The 20,676-nt window shown below is 45.4% G+C and overlaps 3 protein-coding genes across 3 annotated transcripts; 2 read left to right on the top strand and 1 right to left on the bottom strand.

Moving 5' to 3' along the window:
* The first annotated feature begins 242 nt into the window (after window positions 1-242).
* Window positions 243-1,836, top strand: LOC125546394 (soluble inorganic pyrophosphatase 4-like). Its single transcript, XM_048710652.1, has 4 exons — window positions 243-390; window positions 572-1,204; window positions 1,311-1,392; window positions 1,514-1,836. Exons 2-4 carry the CDS (start codon window positions 628-630, stop codon window positions 1,554-1,556), a joined length of 702 nt encoding a protein of 233 aa, XP_048566609.1. The 5' UTR covers window positions 243-390; window positions 572-627; the 3' UTR covers window positions 1,557-1,836.
* A 4,930-nt stretch (window positions 1,837-6,766) lies between these two features.
* On the top strand, window positions 6,767-10,760 carry LOC125546392 (F-box/kelch-repeat protein At1g55270-like). Its single transcript, XM_048710649.1, has 2 exons — window positions 6,767-7,027; window positions 8,957-10,760. Exons 1-2 carry the CDS (start codon window positions 6,998-7,000, stop codon window positions 10,208-10,210), a joined length of 1,284 nt encoding a protein of 427 aa, XP_048566606.1. The 5' UTR covers window positions 6,767-6,997; the 3' UTR covers window positions 10,211-10,760.
* Window positions 10,761-11,786: 1,026 nt separating this feature from the next.
* LOC125546393 (soluble inorganic pyrophosphatase 4-like) lies at window positions 11,787-13,407 on the bottom strand. The gene is made up of 4 exons (XM_048710651.1): window positions 13,150-13,407; window positions 12,367-12,985; window positions 12,179-12,260; window positions 11,787-12,082 (listed from the first exon to the last, which is right to left on the bottom strand). Exons 1-4 carry the CDS (start codon window positions 13,390-13,392, stop codon window positions 12,040-12,042), a joined length of 987 nt encoding a protein of 328 aa, XP_048566608.1. The 5' UTR covers window positions 13,393-13,407; the 3' UTR covers window positions 11,787-12,039.
* Window positions 13,408-20,676: the final 7,269 nt, after the last annotated feature.

Below are 20,676 nucleotides of genomic sequence, written 5' to 3'. Positions count from 1 at the left end.
AACACTATACGTACATACATACTGTACCTACATACATACATACATACATACATACATACAGTAAAAAATGTGAGTGCTATACAGAAATCTAACGCACATATGCACACGCAGTCACTTGTGAAGTTGTGATCGAGTCTCCTCTCCAGTCTCCACAGGGTAGTAGGAGCGTGTGTTGGCGTTGACGTGGCCTGGCCATCACGGCGGCAACAGCCTCAGTCCCACGTGGAGCCACGTCATAGACACCGGCAGGCAGTCGGTGGCGGCTATAAGAAGGGAGGCAGAGTCTCCTCTCTTCTCCACCATCACACTCACACCACAGCTGATCTGAGTCCACAGCAGAGCAGAGCACCATTCTTCTCTCCCATTCTACTCAACGCAAAAGTCCTCGAGGTACGTTTCCTTCGTTGCGTTGCGTTGCGTTCGTCTCTCTCCACCTCTCTGCTCCTCCTCTTCCCCCTCATACTCTGCTCCGCCCACATCTCCTCCACACCACTGGGACTTAGAGGGGTAGATCGCCCCCAGATTCATTGCGAGGCCTCGACTAACGTACTGCTCACCTCCATTTTCGCAGATCAGATCGACCGCCCGCTAGGCACACTTCGCTTTGCCGCAACATCCATCCCATCCATGGCCCCCTCCCAAGAAGTCGCGCCCCCCGCCGCCGCCACCACCAAGGAGCCATCCACCAACGGCAACGGCAACGGCACGGCCGCAACAGCCCCCAAGACCAAGACGCCGGCGCTGAACGAGCGGATCCTCTCCTCCATCACCCGCCGGTCGGTGGCGGCGCACCCGTGGCACGACCTGGAGATCGGCCCGGACGCGCCCACAATCTTCAACTGCGTGATCGAGATCCCCAAGGGGAGCAAGGTCAAGTACGAGCTGGACAAGAAGACGGGGCTCATCAAGGTGGACCGCGTGCTCTACTCCTCCGTCGTCTACCCGCACAACTACGGCTTCATCCCGCGCACCCTCTGCGACGACTCCGACCCCATCGACGTCCTCGTCATCATGCAGGAGCCCGTCGTCCCGGGGTGCTTCCTCCGCGCCAAGGCCATCGGACTCATGCCCATGATCGACCAGGGCGAGGCCGACGACAAGATCATCGCCGTCTGCGCCGACGACCCCGAGTACCGCCACTTCAACGACATCAAGGAGCTCCCGCCCCACCGCCTCGCCGAGATCAGGCGCTTCTTCGAGGACTGTAAGTCATTGATGCCTCTGAACTCTGATCATCAGAAGAGAATGTGCTCCTGAATGTGTTTTCTTCTGTTCCTGAATGTGTTTCTCTGATTGATTGGGGGATTCAGACAAGAAGAACGAGAACAAGGAGGTGGCCGTCAACGACTTCCTGCCGTCAGAGGACGCCTACGAGGCCATCCAGCACTCCATGTCAGTTCTCTCGTTCCTCCTCCACTACCAACATATGTGTTATTCACCACATGAGCAATTAGGAACGAATTGTTTGAGTGGTACGCAATCGAGCCGATGTTGCGTCGTTTTCGTTTTTCAGGGATCTTTATGCTACTTACATTGTGGAGGGCCTGAGAAGGTAGGAGGAGGAGAATGCTGCCTGATGGATGGTGATCTGGTGCTGCCTCGCCACTTGCTGCAGAACGATGTTGACGAAAAAATTGTGCCTCATAAACATACATACAATACATTCTTGTTCTGTTACATACATATAGTAGTATATGATGATGGAGCTACACCTCATAAACAGCCTTGATCAAGTCAGTGGTAGCCAGATAAGGAAGTCACTCTTTTTCCATCTAGCTTATGTAATACGTTTTCCTGGCTGAATATGAGATGTTGGTATACTGTATTTTTTCCCCATTGCTAATCTCTGCTGAATCGTTTATTTCGTCGCATTAGCCTGGCACTAAATACTTGTGACCAACCGAGCCACGAGTTAGAAAATGAATTTCCTATTTTACCAATGCAGATTCTGCAAAAATGTGCTCAGTACTCTTTCCTTTTCCAGTTGTAAGTGTGCAAACCATCTCACCAGCAAACAAATATGTCTAGAGAAGTAACATACATCAATTGTTGTGGTGTGGTGCTATCTGTTGAGTGATGTGTGCATTTTCTAGAATGCCTAGAACTAGAATCACTTCACCAAAGTCAGATATTACTGACAAATGTCATTCAAGAACTCGTATGTACAAGCCACAGCCATAGACATAGACATTCATCATAGCCATGTTTCTTAAAGCTGAGGGGCCAATCGTATTCAAATTAGAAAAGATAAGGAACTTGCATGCTAACCGATTTAGTTACAAGAGGCATTCCTCGTTTCACCTTCCATGCAGTAAAGTAAATAAATCATCAGCAAAACAATGTGAATTTAACAAGAGATTTCATGCCATCAAGTCATAGATAGATCTTGGCACATCTATGATCAAGTCAAGCCCTGCCATGGTATGCTCTTGACCATTGGTGTAGGCAGGGGTGTACAAATGGAAGATGAGATATGCATAGAAAATACTATCAGCGGCTCATCATCGTCACTATCTTCATCATCACTTCTGTCCTCTGTGATGAGTGAGCATCAAACAACAAACATATATCATAGACCTTTTCAAGGGACCCATAAATTTCATTAGTAACAGGCAGGCCATGTTTGTCATGTTTCACAAATTTGGTGATCTGGTGCCTGAGAAGGTAGGAGGAGGATGCTGCCTGATGGATGGTGATCTGGTGCTGCCTTGCCACTTGATGCATGAACGATGCTGACGAAAAAATTATGCCTCATAAAAATACATACATTATATTCTTGTTTTGTGTTGCATACATACCTACATATACATATGCTAGTATATGATTGAGCTATAGCTCATCTTAAGCCTTGATTAAGGCAATAGTAGTGGCCAGGTGATAAAAGGAAGTCATTCTGTCAACTACCTTATGTAATACCCCCTCAATCTAGAATTACTTACAGCAAAAATGGATGCATCTAAATGCATTTTAGTTCTAGATATATCCATTTCTATGACAAGTAATTCCAGATGGATGAATATGATTTCTAACTGCAAGATCTGACACTTGGAAGGAAACCAATCAATAAAAGTGGGTCCTCACATGATAGAGATAGCTTAGAAGGAACTATTGTAAGTCTGCACGCAGCAAATCACAAAAAGTGGAGTTCATACAGCTTTCTTTACCACGGCCACTTCATCAACTAAATCGTCATTATTGCTTGTCACCTGCACGATCGGATGATGTGCATAATAAGTAACATAGTACAAGTGTCGCCGTGGATTAAGCTGAAATATGCAAACAACTGTACACAAAAAGAGAAGACATAAAAATAATTTTGGGTATTTTTATTAGATCGAAGATAAAGCACATAAGAGCCAAACAAAATTCTTGTTGTTGTTTTCTCTTTTCGAAACACAAGACTCAAAAAGACATAGAGAAGAGAGAAATCAACAAAAGAAGCAACAAAGAAGAATCAAAAGAAAAGATTAAAAACAAACCAAATAAAAGAAGCATAAGAACAACACGAAGAATGATCGCTCCTATGGCCCCATGGATCATTGCTCTCCAACACAAAGAACGAACGAAGACGAGAAAGAAGAAAAACAAAAGAGAAGGTAAAGGTGAAGGTAAAAAGTGATATATTGATTGCTCGATTGTGTGTTGCTCAATTAGTCATCACCTCTCATCTACTTATGAGGTGACTAGACTTTACCGTACAAGAAAAAAACTTCAAATGCCATCCAAATTCTTACAAAATCCATCAAAACTCATATTTAGATAGATCTGAGACAACAGTCCAATTTTTGGGATTCACATACCGCATATGACTTCGGATGGTGATGCGCCCAGAAAAAAAAATCTATCCGTCGTTACAACGAGACAAACAAATTTCGTGTTAGACATTTTTAGATTAGAGGCCATCTTGAGGGCCGAATCGCTCGCGCAAAACAGATGACAACTCTCGTCATGTATTAGACATGGGTTGTATGAGTGTCTTGTTGCGGTTGAAACTTTTCATTAGTGATCGGGCTGCATTGTGTTAGCCGTAACTTTTGCAAAGGGCCACAGATTGAGATGATTCAAATATCAAAGTTGATCGGCTCGACGAGACAAAGACAATCAAGTAGAACACCTTTTCATCTGAGGTCATCTTGGAGGCGTAATCGGCTGAACATTACTCCAAATTTAAAATCTTAGCACTCCGAGTAAATCTCACCATGCTTTGAAGGTAATCAAATGAATGGTTCGGATTTGGCATCACCTCATTCAGCTACGCATTGTGTTCTACACTCTATCTCTGATGTATTTAAATAAGAAATTAAACTATCATCGGGTTTCCCAACAGAATTTAACCTTGCTTTAGATTGCTGAAAACAAAATAATTATAACATATATGCCTCATTTGAGTCCGAATGTAATCCAAGTAAGAAGTAAGCAAAGCTACCACTTAGATATAAATTTTAAATCAAACAATGGGAATAGCTTTGACTTCAATAATACTCTCCGAATGGTACAATGTGTTCACCGATATGCTCTATACCAATTTTGTCGCTAACAAGTAAATTACTCTTCTTCATCATTCTCTCAAGATTGTTTATTAGAATTTTGCCAACAGATGCATCAACAATGAAGTTGCGACAAAACTGAAACTAGGTAAATCACTTGCTAGACATACCTCTTCAAATACGTTGGGAGAGCATGATGGTTGGGTGAATTGAACAATAGGTTGCTCCGGTTCTTTTTACTGGTTTTGTGCTCCATCACTTTGAAGGTCATTATCAGTTGCTCATTAAGTTCTTTAGCACAGAATTCATCGGGCAGGAAATAGGTTTCCTTAACTTCGGAAAAAAAATTCAAGCATGGCTGTTTTGCTATGCTTCACATGCCTAACTCAACAATGCTTGCCTCCTTGGATTTGATGGATTCAGAATGTACACTATTTGATTAGGTATGAGACAACAAATCAGTTTTGGGGACTCACAGGGTCACATACGACCTCGGTTGGAGACGCAACCAAAAGAAAATTTACCTGTTTTGACAAGACGAACAACTTTTGTGTTGAATGTTTATCGATTAGAGGCAAGCTCTAATCTTGAGGGTCAAATCGTTCATGCAAAAGATGTAACAACTCTCAACACGTACCAGGCATGGGTTATACGGGTATCTGGTCCGAGCTGCAACTTTTCATTAGTGGTCGCCGGAACTTTTGCATACGACTTTGGATTGATATGATTCAAATATCAAAATCAATCGCCCGAATAAGACAAATACAAATCCATGTAGAGCACTTTTCATCTAAGGTCGGTTGGGAGGTGTAAGCCACACAACAGTACTTTGAATGTCAAATCTCAGCATCCAGTAAAAAAGTCAAATCTCAGCACTCCAAGCACATTGTCGGCCCCCAAGATGAGATCAGATGGCGACGACCTAAACATCAAAGTTGTCTGTTTTGCCATACACAGATTTTTCATGTTGAAATCTTTTTTCCCTTGAGGCCATTTTAATTATGTTTTCTGCCGTGCCAAAAACTGAAATCAACACCAAGCCGCATAACAAAACAAGATTATTATTAATTTTGTGTCATTGCACAACAACCAAGTTGCTCGATGTGGAGTTTGAAAATTGTGACCAAGATAAGGTTTATGCTCTCGATGAGGAGATGTGAGTACATACACTATAATGTTCCGGTGAGACTTGACGCCGTCTGACATGAAGACAACCCGTGATTAAATTGTGAACTTTTTATTGAGCTCCGGTGAATCATGGTTTCTTCATGGACGAATGATGATTTTATTTTGTGATACCTTTTTAGGGGGTTTTATTTTGTACAAGTGTATTATATTTGAGTCTTCTTGCGCAAGATAGACTATACTCCATTGGAACAGTTCTCCGTGCTGGAAAGAATGTTGCTCATCGCTTAGCTCAAGTAGATCGTCATAACATACGAACAGCTGTTTGGCTAAGGTTTGGTCCATATGAGATTGATTTGTTGCACCGATTGTGATCTCCAGGGTTAAGCAGTGAAATCTCTTTTACCCTACTGTCATGGTTATGTCATGGTAGATGTCCTTATAGGAGAACTTAGTTATGAGGCCATTGCTGCTAGGTGGAACCTTAGATGGGGTTGATCGGAATCGAGAGACGCGAGTTTACTCAGGTTCGGCCCCTCACGATAGAGGTAATAGCTTACTCCTTCTTGATTGCTAATGATGATGATAATCTCGATTACAAGGGTGCTATTATGCTACCAATAACTCGAGAGTTCTAACATGTCCTTTGGACGACCTAGGAACCCACCTTATATAATAGCCAGGTCTCTGGGGTTTACATTAGGTTTCCATGTTCTATCCATAGTCGGAGTCTTACTCCAAGTCTTGTAAACGTTCTGTGTCTTTCAAGTTAGGTGGACTCCTTCTGGTGCTGGGATTCCGGGTCTTTCCGGGTCCACTCTCTACCGGCCGGGTCTTATCTTCCTGGCCGGGTTCCTTCCAGGCTCCCAACCCATAGAGAGCTAGCCCATATGGTGCCCTAAATGACCTCGTCATGGGTCTTCTGGTCTAGCTTGATCATGTCTTGGGCTGCCGGGTCTAGCCGCGGGTAATTCCCCGGCACCCACAAAAGAAAGTGTATTATTTTTTAGTCGATGTACAATGGTTTTTTTTCTTCAGAATCCCATATTTTAGTTTTTTTTAGGGGTGAATCCCATATTTTAGTGGTGCCGTGTGGATTGGGCCCATGTGGCGGATGGGCTTTCCCCGTCGACGTCCGTTTCTTCGACGCTGCTCTCCCACAGCCTCCTCCCCACTCTCTCTCTCTCTTCCCCCACCCACCCCCTGTTTCTAGAAAACAAAAGTCTCCCTTTCCCCCCTTATCCGCCGGCGACGAGCTCGAGCGCGGCGCTCGAGTTATTTTCTCCTTCAGTCGGCGGAGGAAGAGGCGACGCCGGCGGAGGCGGATCCTACGAGCGCGGACAGCAGCGGTGGCGGGGGACCGGGACGCGCAGATCAGGCATCTCATGCAGCGCCGCCGGCTCGCGGAGCAAGAGGTGAGATTTCCCCACCCCTTCTACTTCTGTCTGGATTTCTCGCTCGCTCGCCGGTGCCTCCGCCGGATCCGGCGAACGCTGGCTTCGATCTGTTATGAACGGGGCGGGGCGTCGTCTCTAGGTTTTTTTTTCTCGCCTGGCCTGCTGGCCGGAGGCCTGGGATTTGGCGCATCAGCACAACCAGGATTATAGAATATCTAAGAACACCATTATCCTCTGGTTCGATTGCCATCCCGCGAAATTCAGCAGCCATGGTGAGAAAGGAGAGGACAAGGAACTCACCATGGCTAAGGAGGGCTCACAGAGAGGTTAAAATGATGACATTACTACATGATTAGCATACACATAGCAGTCCAACATAGGGATAATGAGAGTAGTAATTCAGGCTGGCTGGTGGAATTCTTAGATATCCCTCCGTCCGAAAACACTAGATACATTCATTTGAGGGATAAGTTTTTTCGGACGGAGGAAGTATTATTATATAATGGCAGTCGTCCTGAATTGTTTATGCTGATGAAGCTTGCCAGCTGCACTGTCAATGTAGAAGCGTGTAATCGATTTTAGTGACATGTTAGTGTTGTTTTGATCTAAGGGATATTGTGCAGAAACTTTTAGGGGGCATGTAGAGACATGACTTGCTGGAACTCACACACTAATTTGTTTCATATGATGTGTTTTGCTGGAGCTTGTATCAAATGATGATGCCGTGTTCTGCAGTTGATTTTCTCCAGATTCATTTAATTTGCACCCAACATCAGAATGCATCAAGTGCTACTTTCTTTGGTTAGAATCACTATTACATGGAAATTTAATGCGAGAGTTTGTCAGTCATAGCTCTGTGTTTCTTTTAGCTTAGAGTTGCTGTGCAACTGCTATTTTCTCGGTCAGAAACAGCTTTGCTTGAGAATTCTGTATGTACATTGAATTAGGGTTATTGCTCTGGAGTCGGTGCTTAATGCTTTTGGTTCAAACATATGATCTTGCAATGGGCCAAGGAATTTGTTTTTGGCATAGAGTTATGATTATCTTCCAAGGGTGAGGACAAAATTATGTTCATTTTTGTGATTTGAGTTGGGATCTGGGTGCTTCCGCCTGTTTTTGGAGTTCAAGTTTAGGTTAACCGTGGAGGTGGCTGGTCCTTTATTTAATTGAAATTAATTTAGTGACATGTTAGTGTTGCTTTAATCTTAGAGATACTATTCAAGAGGTACTTCTTTGGTTAGAAACACCATTACATGGAATTCCTTCTCTTCTCTGCATGGTCTTCTGCGCATGTAGTAGTTATATAGCGAGGATCATCTGATGCATTTATATGTGTAGCTGAAGGAGCTTAGCAAGTGCATCTTTACCAGTTAGGAATTAGTATCACAACCAAAGCCAAAACCAACCTGTTACTCCCTCCGTCCCACAATATAAGACGTTTTTGCAAGTCCCCCGTCCCACAATATAAGACATTTTTGCATTGCAAGCTGTTTCAGCTTGCAAAAACATCTTATATTGTGGGACGGAGGGAGTATAACTTTAGCTGCTAAATTTTCCTTTACTAATTTAATCAAAGTAGTAGTTCCTTTTTCTACCATCTTTCTATTTGTATTTTTTTTCTTTTCTCATGCGGAGTTCAGTGGAACAAGAATAGTACTGGGTTCTAACTTCTAAGCCAAGTCACAGCCACTTGATCTTACATAGTTACATCCATAAGTTTTCACATATTTTAATTCAGTACAGTTGACTGACCCGTTCCCTCTTTCATATGATATACAACAATTGATGATGAGTTCGAACATATTTGCTAGTGGGTGGACAAGTTGTGTTTGTGTCCTTGATAAATGATAATACATAGCTACTTCCCTTTGGTTTTGTTTCATACTTTTGTTGTTCCACATTCAGATGAATAAAGGCATCTTATATGATTGGTCAATGTGTTTGCAGGGAGAGTCTGTCTCTTGCTACTGCAGGGTAGATGGAGGCCTTAAAACTGTCGTCAATGCTAGAAAGTTTGTCCCTGGTGCTAGGCTGTGCATGCAACCTGATGTCAAACCGAACAAGCGCAAGTCAAGGAGCTCACGCAAGGAGAGGTGCCGAACTCAGGCGCCGCTTCTGCCTGGCCTTCCTGATGACCTGGCTATTTCATGTCTGATGCGGGTTTCTCGAGCTGAGCACCCTAATCTTCGCTTGGTCTGTAGAAAATGGAGCCGACTTTTATCTGGGAATTATTATTACTCACTGCGGAAGAAATGTGGCATGGAAGAAGAATGGGTTTACGTCTTCAAAAGGGATCGTGATCAGAAACTATCTTGGCATGCCTTTGATCCAGTGCACCAGCTCTGGAGGTCACTTCCTCCAGTTCCACCAGAGTATTCGGAAGCCGTGGGCTTTGGTTGCGCTGTTCTCAGTGGCTGCTCTTTGTACCTATTTGGTGGCAAAAACCCAGTACGGGGGTCTATGAGGCATGTCGTGTATTACAGTACTCGGACAAACAAGTGGCACCGGGCTCCAGATATGCTACGGAAGCGGCACTTGTTTGGCTCTTGTGTCATAAACAACTGTCTCTATGTTGCCGGTGGGGAGTGTGAAGGGACACAGAGAACTCTAAGATCTGCTGAGGTTTACAATCCGAACAGGAATAGATGGTCTTGCATCACTGAAATGAACACAGGAATGGTGCCGTTCACTGGAGTTGTATATGATGGCAAATGGTTCCTAAAGGGACTTGATTCTCACCGCCAGGTTGTGAGCGAGGTCTATCTGCCAACATCCAACACGTGGTCGACCACTGGTAATGCACTGGTTGCAGCCTTGCGGAATCCAACCATTTCCTTTAATGGTCGTCTTTATTCAGCGGATTGTCGCGATGCCTGCAAGCTAAGAGTTTATGATGGGGACATAGGATTGTGGACAAGATTCATGGACAGTAGACGCCATCTGGGCAGCTCACGAGCTTTTGAAGCCGTGGCTTTGGTCTCACTGAATGGAAAGATCTGTGTTATCCGTAATAACATGGGCATGACCCTTGTTGATGTCTGTGACCCAACAAAAGTTATTGAGATGGAGAGTGCCCGTGTGTGGGAGACTTTTGCCCGGAAGGGCCACCAGCACAGGTCTTTGATGGCTAATTTGTGGTCAGCAATTGCAGGTCGTAATTTGAAGGCCCACATCATACATTGTCAAGTTCTCCAAGCTTGAATGTATCTGCCTGTTTAGGGGAAACATGTTCAAATGTACTTGTTTTTTTTTGCGGGAAAGATGCTCAGATTTTTAAAGAACCCCTCGGCTAGAACCTGGAATGTGGAGTACCCCAGCATTGCTTGTAGGGAAGACACACCATGCTGCCATATTTAATATCTACTGGTTGCATTCCTACAAATTCTCCGAGATTTTGACCAAGTTGCATGATGTTTATGAAAGAGGAGAGCGGAGCTGACGGCAGTCTTCATTGTGAGATGAACAGGAACCTTCCGTAGCACCAATTTTGGTTGGCCGATGCTGCTGGCGATGGGCAGCAGAAGATTTCACTTGATCCTCATGTCCATGGATGTGTTTTTCTTGCTTTTTGGCAGATTAGGCATGCCAAAATATGTGCTGTAGCAACAGACTAGACTCATGTAAGAAATGTAATACAAGTGTCTTTGGTTTGTGCCAAAACCAACCTTAGCAACAAGTTTTGTTTGAATGATTTGGGCACAAACCAATGCTCACCCTAGATCAATCTTATGTTTATTATGCTTTGGAATCATCCTTGCTGCCTGGCAGCTTTTCGCATCTGACAAGTGGATGTTTAATGTGGGTGAAAAAGATTATCCGAGATATTTCGTGCGACGTCGTAGTGATCTGCTCGCTGATGCTAATTACTAACATCATATATCTGACAAATGGATTTGTCTTGTAAGTTTGTTGTACCGCTGATGAAGATGGTGATGAAATAATTCACCAAATTTGCAAAACATGGCAAACATGGCCTGCCACTCATGAAATTCACAGGACGAAAGAGATGAAATATGTTGTGATTCTTTTGACGATCAATCTCGCAGAGGACAAAAGAGATGATGATGAGCCGCTGATAGCATTTTCTATGTTGATACCAGTGGGCATATCTGATCTTCCATTTGTACACCCCCTGCCTGTCCTGTGGTCAAGAGCAGACCATAGCAGGGCATGACTTGATCTGAGATCTGCAACGATCTATGACTTGATGGCATGAAATTTCTTCTTGAATTCACATTGTTTCGCTGAGCAGCTACGGCGAGGGGACGGTTCATTTATTTTACTGCATGATGAAAGGTGAAATGAGCAATGCCTGTAACTCGATAGGTTAGCAACGCGTCCTTCTCTTTTCTGTTTTTATAAGAAACTGTTTTGAATATGACATATGATGTGTCTTTCTGTATTTCAGTGCAATTCTTAAATTACTGTTGATGAAGGCACTTTCTGTTGATGAGAATAACAAAATACACTTATCATACTCCCCCCGTTCACTTTTATAAGTCGTTTCCCGTTCACTTTTATAAGTCGTTTCAGACAAGTGAAATTGAGCTATTTTGCACAATGTCTGAAACATCTACAAAGCCTTATAAAAGTGAACAGAGGGAGTAGTTGATTAAGGGACTGAAACACCACTGCTTTCTTCCTTGTGTTGGCACAAGCATGCCCTTAACTGACTGACTTTGGTGAGGTGATTCTAGGCCTTCCAGAAAATCCACACAGCACTCAGCAGTTCAGTCCAGTTGCGACAAAATAAACGATTCAGCAGAGATTTGCAATGTGGGGAAAAGTATACCAACATCTCATATTCATTCAGCCAGGAAATTGTATTACATAAGGTAGTTGGGAAAAGAATGCCCTGCTTATCTGGCTGCTACTGCCTTAATGCAAGGCTTTGGGCGATCATATCATATACTAGTATGTGTATGTATGCAGGTAGGTAACACAAAACAAGAATGTATGTAACGTTTCGACACGAATAATTTTTCATCAACATCCTCCAGCAAGCGGCATGGCATCACCGGATCTATTATCTACCTTCTCAGGCCCTCGCAAATGTAGGTGGCATAGAGATCCCTGAAAAGGAAAAATCATGCAACATCATCATTCATCAGTTCAATTTCTCATGTTTCAACATGAATCGAGAATCGAAAACCGGGGAGGAGAACTGACATGGAGTGCTGGATGGCCTCGTAGGCGTCCTCTGACGGCAGGAAGTCGTTGACGGCCACCTCCTTGTTCTCGTTCTTCTTGTCTGAATCCCCCAATCAATCAGAGAAACACATTCAGGAACAGAAGAAAACACATTCAGGAGCACATTCTCTTCTGATGATCAGAGTTCAGAGGCATCAATGACTTACAGTCCTCGAAGAAGCGCCTGATCTCGGCGAGGCGGTGGGGCGGGAGCTCCTTGATGTCGTTGAAGTGGCGGTACTCGGGGTCGTCGGCGCAGACGGCGATGATCTTGTCGTCGGCCTCGCCCTGGTCGATCATGGGCATGAGTCCGATGGCCTTGGCGCGGAGGAAGCACCCCGGGACGACGGGCTCCTGCATGATGACGAGGACGTCGATGGGGTCGGAGTCGTCGCAGAGGGTGCGCGGGATGAAGCCGTAGTTGTGCGGGTAGACGACGGAGGAGTAGAGCACGCGGTCCACCTTGATGAGCCCCGTCTTCTTGTCCAGCTCGTACTTGACCTTGCTCCCCTTGGGGATCTCGATCACGCAGTTGAAGATTGTGGGCGCGTCCGGGCCGATCTCCAGGTCGTGCCACGGGTGCGCCGCCACCGACCGGCGGGTGATGGAGGAGAGGATCCGCTCGTTCAGCGCCGGCGTCTTGGTCTTGGGGGCTGTTGCGGCCGTGCCGTTGCCGTTGCCGTTGGTGGATGGCTCCTTGGTGGTGGCGGCGGCGGGGGGCGCGACTTCTTGGGAGGGGGCCATGGATGGGATGGATGTTGCGGCGAGGCTAGCGCTCGATCTGATCTGCGGAAATGGAAGTGTGCAGTGTGTTAGTCGGGGCCTGGCAGTCGATCTTGGGGCGAGCTCACCACTCCCTTCCGGCGGTGTTGAGGAGATCTGGCCGGAGCAGAGTATGGGGGGGAAGAGCAGGAGGAGGTCGACGACGCAACGCAACGAAGCAAACGTACCTGAGGGAGGGACTTTGCGTTGAGTAGAATGGAAGAATGCTTCTCTGCTGTGCTGTGGACTGAGATCAGCTGTGGTGTGGTGATGAGAGGATACTCTGCCTCCCTTTTTATAGCCTCCACCGACTGCTGCCTGCCGGCGGAGGGCAGAGGAAGAAGATGAAGATGAGAAGGTGGTGCTGAATTGCTGACTCGGCCTTTGCTGCGAGATATGTTGCCGGCGTGAATTAAAATCAGGCTGACCATGAATGACGTGCCTCCACGTGGTGTCAAGCATGTTGCCGTGATGGGATGGCGAGGCCACGTCAACGCCAACACACGCTCCTACCCTGTGGAGAGGAGACTCGATCAGAACTTCACAAGTGACTGCGTGTGCATGTGCGTTTCATTTCTGTATAGGACTCACATTTTTACTCTATGTATGTATGTATGTATGTATCTTCATTTTGGATAGAAGTAGCGGCATGTGTTGCCAAGATGGTGGATTCAGGCTCATTGTTGTAATACTTTGTAAGGTACTGAGAATAATCAATAAAGTGGCCGTATGCATCTCCCAGATGCAGAGGCCGGGGGTCATCCTTCTTTTCTAAAAAATGTATGTATGTATCTATGTACTGTATGTATTTAGACATATTTTAGTATGTATCTTCACTCATTTTAGTATGTATACATAGTCAATATTTTGAAATAGGTAAAAGGTCTTATAGTTGGTTGATGTGGTTACGTACCTCTGTATTTCGTCGTGCGTTCAGTACAGACGTGTGCCGCTGCCATGCGCGCATACATGCCTAAGAACTAGTACGACGACCACGCGCTTTTCTATGAGCTTCACCGGGCAGCAGCGTATGTACAGGGTACGTACTATATTATAATACTCCCTCCGTTTCTTTTTACTCCGTATATAAGATTTGATCAAAGTCAAACTACACAAAGTTCGATCAAATATATATTAAAAACTATGAACATCTATAATATTAAAACTATATAGTATGAAAATACATTTGGTGGTGCATCTGATAATGTTGATTTCATATTGCCAATGTTTATATCTTTTAATATAAAGTTAGTCAAATTTTGCAAAACATGACTTTGATCAAACCTTATATGTAGACTAAAAAGAAACAGAGGAGCTACGACGGTCTGTCGGTTCGTCTTGTAATTTTATATCACCTCACTTCTCAAGAAAAGCACGGTAAAATTCGCTACGCACGGACACGGCGACCTGTTCTGTTCGCCCGTTGGTCGCCGTGTGCGTCCATCTCCACCCATCCAGCTGGATGCACTCCGTTGGTAAAAAAATTGAATTGTTCTAGTACAATTTTTTAAACATCAGTACAAAGACATGTAAGCGTTCATACATACACGTATACACTCATCTTTATGAATATACATGCACATCCTATTCTACGAGCAGCGTAGTCGCCTCGTTGTCGAGGAGAACGTCTACTCTCACTAAAAGCAAATCGCCGGAAATCCTCAAAATAAATCTAGTAATAATACAAGCATCAGGACTTAAGCATTGATGGTTGGAGATATTACTATCCCTCTAACCATCCAACAGATTGGTTGGCGATTGTTCTAGTACAATTATGTATGGAGTTGATTTAAAAAATAGTTACAATAATTAAATTACAGACGATGACAATGCTTCGGCCCGGTGCATATAGCTTACTAATCTGTAGTACCTGCTCCCCGCAAAAAGAAAAGAAAAGAAATTCTGTAGTAGCTGTCTCCCTGAAGTAGTCCTGGCCATCTCAGGCCCGGCCTTGTCGGCCCATCCAGGCCCGGCCCTAAAATTCAGGGCCTAGGCCCGATGGGCTTGACCATGGGCCGGGCTTAGGCCTGAGTTTTGACCCCACCAGCAGGGCCTAGGCGGGCATGGGCTTAGCATATTGATATTTTAAGGAAGAGGCCCAGCCCACGGCCCTAAGCCCTAAGGGCTTTTCAGGGCTTTTTACCAGATGGGTCGGTGTCGGTGTCAAAACCGGCGGATCTCGGGTAGGGAGTCCTGAACGCACAGTTTAGGCCGGATGGTAACAGGAGGCAAGGGACACGAAGTTTTACCTAGGTTCGGGCCCTCTCGATGGAGGTAAAACCCTACGTCCTGCTTGATTAATATTGATGATATGGGTAGTATAAGAGTAGATCTACCACGAGATCAGAGAGGCTAAACCCTAGAAGCTAGCATATGGTATGATTGTTGTTGAGTATCTTGTCCTACGGACTAAAACCCTCCGGTTTATATAGACACCGGATAGGGTTAGGGTTACATAGAGTCGGTTACAATGGTAGGAGATCTGCATATCCGTATCGCCAAGCTTGCCTTCCACGCCAAGGAAAGTGCCTCCCGGACACGGGACGAAGTCTTCAATCTTGTATCTTCATAGTCGAGGAGTCCGGCTGAAGGTATAGTCCGGCCATCCGGACACCCCCTAATCCAGGACTCCCTCAGTAGCCCCTGAACCAGGCTTCAATGATGACGAGTCCGGTGCGCAGATTGTGTTCAGCATTGCAAGGCGGGTTCCTCCTCCAAGTACTTCTTAGAAGATTTTGAACACAAAGATAGTGTCCGGCTCTGCAAAATAAGTTTCCACATATTGCCATAGAGAGAATAATATTTACACAAATCTAATTTGCTGACGTATTCCGTAATGTGACACACCACGGCCAAGCCTTTATCCGAATCGTTTCATTATCCCACCTCAGTGCGTCATGCGAGGTGGTTTCCTTGGCACGTCTTGTTAAAGCAAACCGTGTCCCCTTATTCCAGGATTCTCATCAATACGGGCGTGGGTAACCCAACCGCGCCATTGATTACGGCGTTTGGAGATAAGCGAGTTTTACCAGGCTGGTGGGGACACGTAGTTGCGTCCACCCATATAAGGGGATAAGGATCCACCTTTTCACCTATGCCTTCTTCCTCCTTTGCTTATCCATTCTCGCGCACTCGAGCTCCAGCGCCCAAGTCCGCACTCCCCACCTCAACCTTCTCCAGCCATGTCCGGAACGGGAGGCAAATGGATGGTCTCCTCCGTCACGGAGGGACACATCAAAAAACTAAGGAAGGCCGGATACTTGTCTAACGACATTGCGTACCGGCTTCCCGAAAAGGGGCAGCTCATCCCCATCCCTAGGCCCCATGAGAGGGTGGTGTTCCTCCTCCATTTCCTCCGCGGACTGAACTTCCCTCTTCACTCATTTGTCCGGGGGCTCATGTTCTACTATGGCCTGGATTTCCACAATCTGTGCCCGAACTTTGTCCTCAACATCTCGGCGTTTATCCTCGCGTGCGAGGCCTTCCTCCGCATCCGTCCCCATTTCGGCCTATGGCTCAAGACTTTCAATGTCAAATCTCCGCATCCGCGTCTTGGTCTTGAGGGCTGTTGCGGCTGTGCCGTTGCCGTTGCCGTTGGTGGATGGGTCCTTGGTGATGGCGGCGGCAGGGGGCGCGACTTCTTGGGAGGGGGCCATGGATGGAATGGCTGTTGCGGCAAAGCGAAGTGTGCCTAGCGGACGGTGTGGTGGTGGAGAAGAGAGGAGACGCTGCCTCCACTGCCTGCGGGCTGTCGGTGCAGGGCCGAAGAAGATGATGATGATGATAAGACGGTGTGGTGCTGACTCGGCCTTTTCTGCGTGATATGATGCCGGGCCGGCGTGAATTACTACTACTCAATCTGACCATGACGTGCCTCCACGTGGGGTCAGGCAGCCGCATGTTACCGTGATGTCGAGGCCACGTCAACGCCAACACACGCCCCTACCTTGGAGAGGAGAGGAGAGGCGAGGAGACTCGATCAAGAAAAGTGTCTTCGTGTGCACCTGCGTTCGCAGTAGGTATGTTGACGTGGTTTTCTGTAACACATTTGTTTTACTGTGGTTCGTACGCCACTCATCCTCCCACTTCGCAAAGCCGTCAAACACTCTATCCCCCTTCTTTTTTCCTTCTATTTTGCATGTGGACAGTATTTTTTTTCCATCACCGAATGCATGAATTTGTTCCACTGCCGCCTGCGTCTGCATTTTTTGCGTGTCGGTGGCCTTCCCTTCCATTCCCTTGCGTTGTACTGCTACTGTCAGCAGGGTCCGTGCGATCGATTTGAATCCAACCTATGAAAACGCGTGATCCAGCTAACGCCAACGACCCCAAAAATTTGGATGGCACAACACAACCCATTTGCAGCCTTTCGTTCCTCGTCCCTGCGTGCGTGTGGCAGGTCATACGTACGTACGTGCTTACTGGCATGGCATACATATATCTGGAGCAGAGGTCACGTATATCTTTTTTATAAATATAAACGAATTAATAAACGACGATGATGATCCGGATATCTCGTCAGAATTTCCATCCATCTGAAACTCTCTGGGCTCGCCACCGACAACTCTTGCTGCTAATAATTCAGTCCAACTACTTATACTCTAGTCTAGTAATTAACCTAACCCTCATCTTGCTTGTTTGTCCCCCCGGTAAACACAGACCAGGCCACCAGTGTGGACGGATTAACGCGTTTGTGCTCGATCTTGTGCCACCTTTTTTTTTTGCGGTTGTGGCAACCTTTTTTTACCTATGTCTCTCCCTCCCCATCCTATCTACTCTACTAGTTGCTTCTGCAAACTTGTTTTCTGTTGAGCACTGTAATACAGAATTGCTGGCTCAACGGACGACACCGACACGCTCCAGCTCCAATATTATTCTACCGGTGGCATCGATCCCCTTTCGGATCTTCCTCCTGCATGCATGCTGCCTTCTGTCTTTCTTTCTTTTCCCTGCCTGTTTGTTTGTTCCTTCCTTAGGCAAGAATGGAATACAATAGAATAGTAGATGCTTAGCTTAGCATCCACAGCTAGCTCACTCCCACCTCACTTATACGTATATAATTATGTGCAGACGTACCAATCAAATCGGATGATATATTCGTATATGCCGCTCAAGTAAATTATTAAAACATATAGTATATGATTCAATGAAATCCCTTTTCGTTGTGGGTAGATTCGTACTGTGCTCCTACATAGCTGTATTCTGTTGTTAAGAGAGCTGTGTCTGCGAGTGTCGACACAACATACGAGCGCCCGGGGTATATATCCAGCAAAATATCTCGCCTCCAGCTCGAACCTACGTACTAGTACTACATGATCTTTTTAATTATCAATTAAACCGAATCCTAAGCAATTGATGTACTACATGAAGTGACAGGCAACCTGCCGCTTCCAAGTTTGTTAAGCCAAAAGTTGTTAGTATGTTATAGGGATGGACATCTCCTTAAATCGAGCACTTTAGGCACACTTTAATTATCAATACTAGTACAACCATTTTAGCATAGTCGGTGGAGGCAGGCAGGCAGGGGACACGCGCTCCTCATGATACATAATATGCTTTGATGATACTAAATCTCTGCAATGGAAAGCACGATCAACAACGGGCGATTAATTAATTTCATGGTACGACATAGTTTTATATGAAGGCTTGTGGTGGCGTCCAATTGCAATTGCAATTACAATTGCATGAGGCTGAGGTGGATCGATCTACCTAGCTGTTACGGCCAAGCAAACCAACTGCTTAAATGAGCTACTGGTGACGATGATGGTACATCTGAAACCATCTCTGCTTAGGCGCACGCACGCCACCGACGGCTTCAGCAAATCCATCCAAAGTAAACCTTTCATTTGGCTTGCTTTTGCCCAGCCGGCCACATACACAAGCCACCCGCGCTAGTGGAGACTGTTTCTGCATGTTCACGCCATTCAACCGTTAGCTAGCTAGAGTCCCATGATTCTCATCTCATGAACTGCAGGAACACTCTGCCCTCGCTATGAGGTTCTTCAATAATAATAATAATAATAATAATAATAATAATAATAATAATAATAATAATAATAATAATAATAATAAAAGTTTCATCTCATGTCAAACTGCTGCCCTAGGGACCAATAATTCTGCTTAAGAGTAATGCACTGATGCTCCTAATCCATGGCAGAGTCTGTTGCCTGTCCTTCGGTGGCCTTCCTTAATCTCAACTGAATGATGCATGCAATGATAAAACATACGTTGAACCAATGTTTGTTTTCCACCCGACCCGGTCAACTCGCGAGAAATAAGATAAATCGAAACCACCTGTATTCGATTCGAAAAGCAGTACACCCACCACTCCATACGATCCAGTAGTATGAGGAATCATAAGATCAGCATATGTAAGGACCAAAACAGGCTCCCGTGATCTTCTTATATAGTACGTACTTGTTTTCTTCACGTCGTTATGGGACAATAATATACAGGTTTTATTCTACCTGCTCAAATGTCTATAACGGAGAAAAAAAACAGAAAATAACTTGATGGCGTCGAACGGGACACCTTCAGTGTGTTAGACTGACGTGATAACCAACTACACCACGAAACCTATGCTGCTGACTTGTTTTCGGCAGTGTAAAACTTGCATGTTATCATCCCTTAACGACACTCAAGGAATCCTCATACTGCTGGATCGTAGGATCAGCTGTCTCCGTTGAGAGAGCCCTCCCTGCATGTCTGGTGTGCCGGCGCAACAAGCGGCCAAACTATCTGCAACCATGCTTGCATGCGCATGACTAGCTAACCTTTTGTTTGTCTTTTACTACTAGATAGATTGATAGCAAAACACAAACACAAGATTTCGGTCCAGCCAAACGACCTAAACTGAACACTCGATGCGAATTCAACTAAATACATTTTCAAAAAGTAAAAAATAAATAAAATACTCCCTCCTCTGTAAACAAATGCAAGGCATTTTAGGTTAGTATATCTTACATTAATTTCTCTTTGAGCAGCGGTGTTTCTTGGTGCAAAATACTGCAGCATCCGTCCTACCCTACGTCGGTGCAGGCACGCAGGAGACATCGTTATGGATCATCGAAAATGCAGTAAGCCGTTGGCACGGACACACCACAGGCACGCGCGTGCTCCTCGTGAGACTTTCGCCGGCGCAACTCAATCCGGCCGGCGGCCGTCAACCATACAAAATCGCTGGATGCATGATACGCACCGGCGACCAACAAAGAGTGCAGTATTAGTTGAGTACTAGTTAATTAACACATGCATGCATGGTGATTACTTTGCTGCTGCGATCGGCATATAAAAATGGTCATGCAACAAACTGGACCGTACGTTGGGTGGTCTGCGGTTCCGCTGGATCGGCCGGCCGGGAGATGAAATCGAGCCATCGCCTACCTATCTAGCTATGCTGTAGCTGTTACGGGTATTCTCAAAATAACCAAAAAAAAAAGAGCTACTCCTTTTGTTCATTTTATAAGACTTCGAAAACATTTCAGACAATGTACAAACAGTCCATTTTAAGTTGTTTGAAATGACTTAGAAAAATGAATGGAGGGAGTAGCTGTTTACGGGCAAGCAAAAAAAAGGGGCAAATTTAGCCCAAGTAACGGCTTTTAATCGGCTTGCTTGCCCTGCCGATAAACACGCACTAGCACTGCTAGGACTTGTAAAATCAGACAAATTAGTCCGTCCACATACATACATACATACATACATACATACATACA

This window comes from Triticum urartu, chromosome 3 (genome assembly GCF_003073215.2).
Source record: "Triticum urartu cultivar G1812 chromosome 3, Tu2.1, whole genome shotgun sequence".
Classification (NCBI taxonomy): domain Eukaryota; kingdom Viridiplantae; phylum Streptophyta; class Magnoliopsida; order Poales; family Poaceae; genus Triticum; species Triticum urartu.
The sequence above is the reverse complement of the archived record's forward strand: the minus strand, read 5'-3'. Positions and strand labels throughout refer to the sequence as shown.